Raw genomic sequence first — 1,450 nt, forward strand, 5'->3', positions numbered from 1 at the left:
TTTTTTCTTATAAAAGTCTAAATAAAACAAAAATATTGGTGGTAATTTTTGACTGTGTAACTTTACAAACGGCACCACATATGACAGACACTRGTTAACGTAGTGAATGTTTGTCTGCAGAACATCTTTAAACATAAAYACACAAATCTTCTTCACCTTCAGGTCTTTGGAGAAGTTGGGGTGATGAGCTGCGATGTTTTTTTTCTTGAAGGTTTTTCCGTGTTGAACGACTTTCTGCAGTTCGTTCTTCAGCACTGTTGGAACAAACACACCATCATACAGACCCGGTCCTGGACTTGAACCCGGTCTTTCAGTAAAGACAGTAAAATGACAGAAAAGCCTCTGATGGATCAGCTCGTCAGCAAAGTGACAGAGTAGTAAAATGTGATCTACTCACCATCCACTTCTGCGGTCAGACCTTTGATGGAGGCTTTCAGGAAGAAAAAAAGAAAAAGAGGTGACGCTCACTGATGGTGCTGCTTCGTCTTAACAGACTTCCACTAAGAGCTACCTCACAGGTTGATTTATTTTGATCAAATCAAATCTTGACGGGCCCATACCTCCAGGGACAGTTTCAAATTCTGCCAGCTCCTCGGTAAAAACGGCCAGGCCCGGTTGGTGCAACATGATCTGCTCCACAAGGGCATGGAGCAAGGTGAAGTTCTTGTCCCGCCCACGCAGCTGGCTGAGCTGTGGAGGCAGCAAACAGTCACAATGTGAAAAAATAACACAAACACAGGACAAACATTTCTTTAAATCATACAGGAGGTTCGTTGTAATACTCATTTAGACCGATAATAATGTTCTAAAATAAAAATATAATTTCATTAACGGATAATAATGACTAAAATTCAAACCATGTTGTTACCACTTCATTGAAATTCAAGGAAGCTCTCTCTCTTCCCGTAACGAGCTCCTATTCTGTTTTTTTCTTTCTAGGTTATGTTGTTTACCAATTTAAGCCTCTGAGGGTTAGATATGCAAGACATGCCACGAGTATTGATGTTTACAACCAAAAAAAAAAAAAAAGATCTGAGATAACCTCGATGCATTTTCTTGAAAGCAGCCGGCCATTAATTTGAAGAGAGTCTGTCTGGAGCAGCAACGGTTTCCTGTCCTCAATTAGACCTGGGAACACCTCGGAGGGAACACAAGGTCTCGYCTTCATTAAACCGAGAAACGGACGCTTTACTTCTGAGCCACAACACTGGCCCTCAAACTCTCCCAGCAGACAGAGTCACACTGCAAAGTGTTCTTCAGACTACATTCACAAGAATTAAAACATAAAATAAAAAAACAGTATTACCCTGCAGACTAAAACTCCAAATTCATCAACGGATGGAACTTTGATTTTGTAGAAAAAAAACTTTTTTCCTTACTGCCAAGACATGCAATGACATACGCGTGTGTGTGTGTGTGTGTGTGTGTGTGTGTGTGTGTGTGTGTGTGT

At 40.8% G+C, this 1,450-nt stretch overlaps 1 protein-coding gene across 1 annotated transcript in view; it reads right to left on the minus strand.

Annotated features, from left to right (window-relative positions):
• Positions 1-1,450, minus strand: part of LOC106534066 (formin-like protein 13) — a gene marked incomplete at its 5' end in the record, with an annotated part of 107,239 nt that overhangs the window by 19,364 nt on the left and 86,425 nt on the right. Inside the window, 3 exon segments of the mRNA XM_014030576.1 lie at positions 157-254; positions 398-430; positions 561-690. Coding sequence (XP_013886030.1) covers positions 157-254; positions 398-430; positions 561-690 — 261 coding nt within the window.

The sequence above is a fragment of the Austrofundulus limnaeus genome, unplaced genomic scaffold, assembly GCF_001266775.1.
Source record: "Austrofundulus limnaeus strain Quisiro unplaced genomic scaffold, Austrofundulus_limnaeus-1.0 Scaffold1083, whole genome shotgun sequence".
Lineage (NCBI taxonomy): Eukaryota > Metazoa > Chordata > Actinopteri > Cyprinodontiformes > Rivulidae > Austrofundulus > Austrofundulus limnaeus.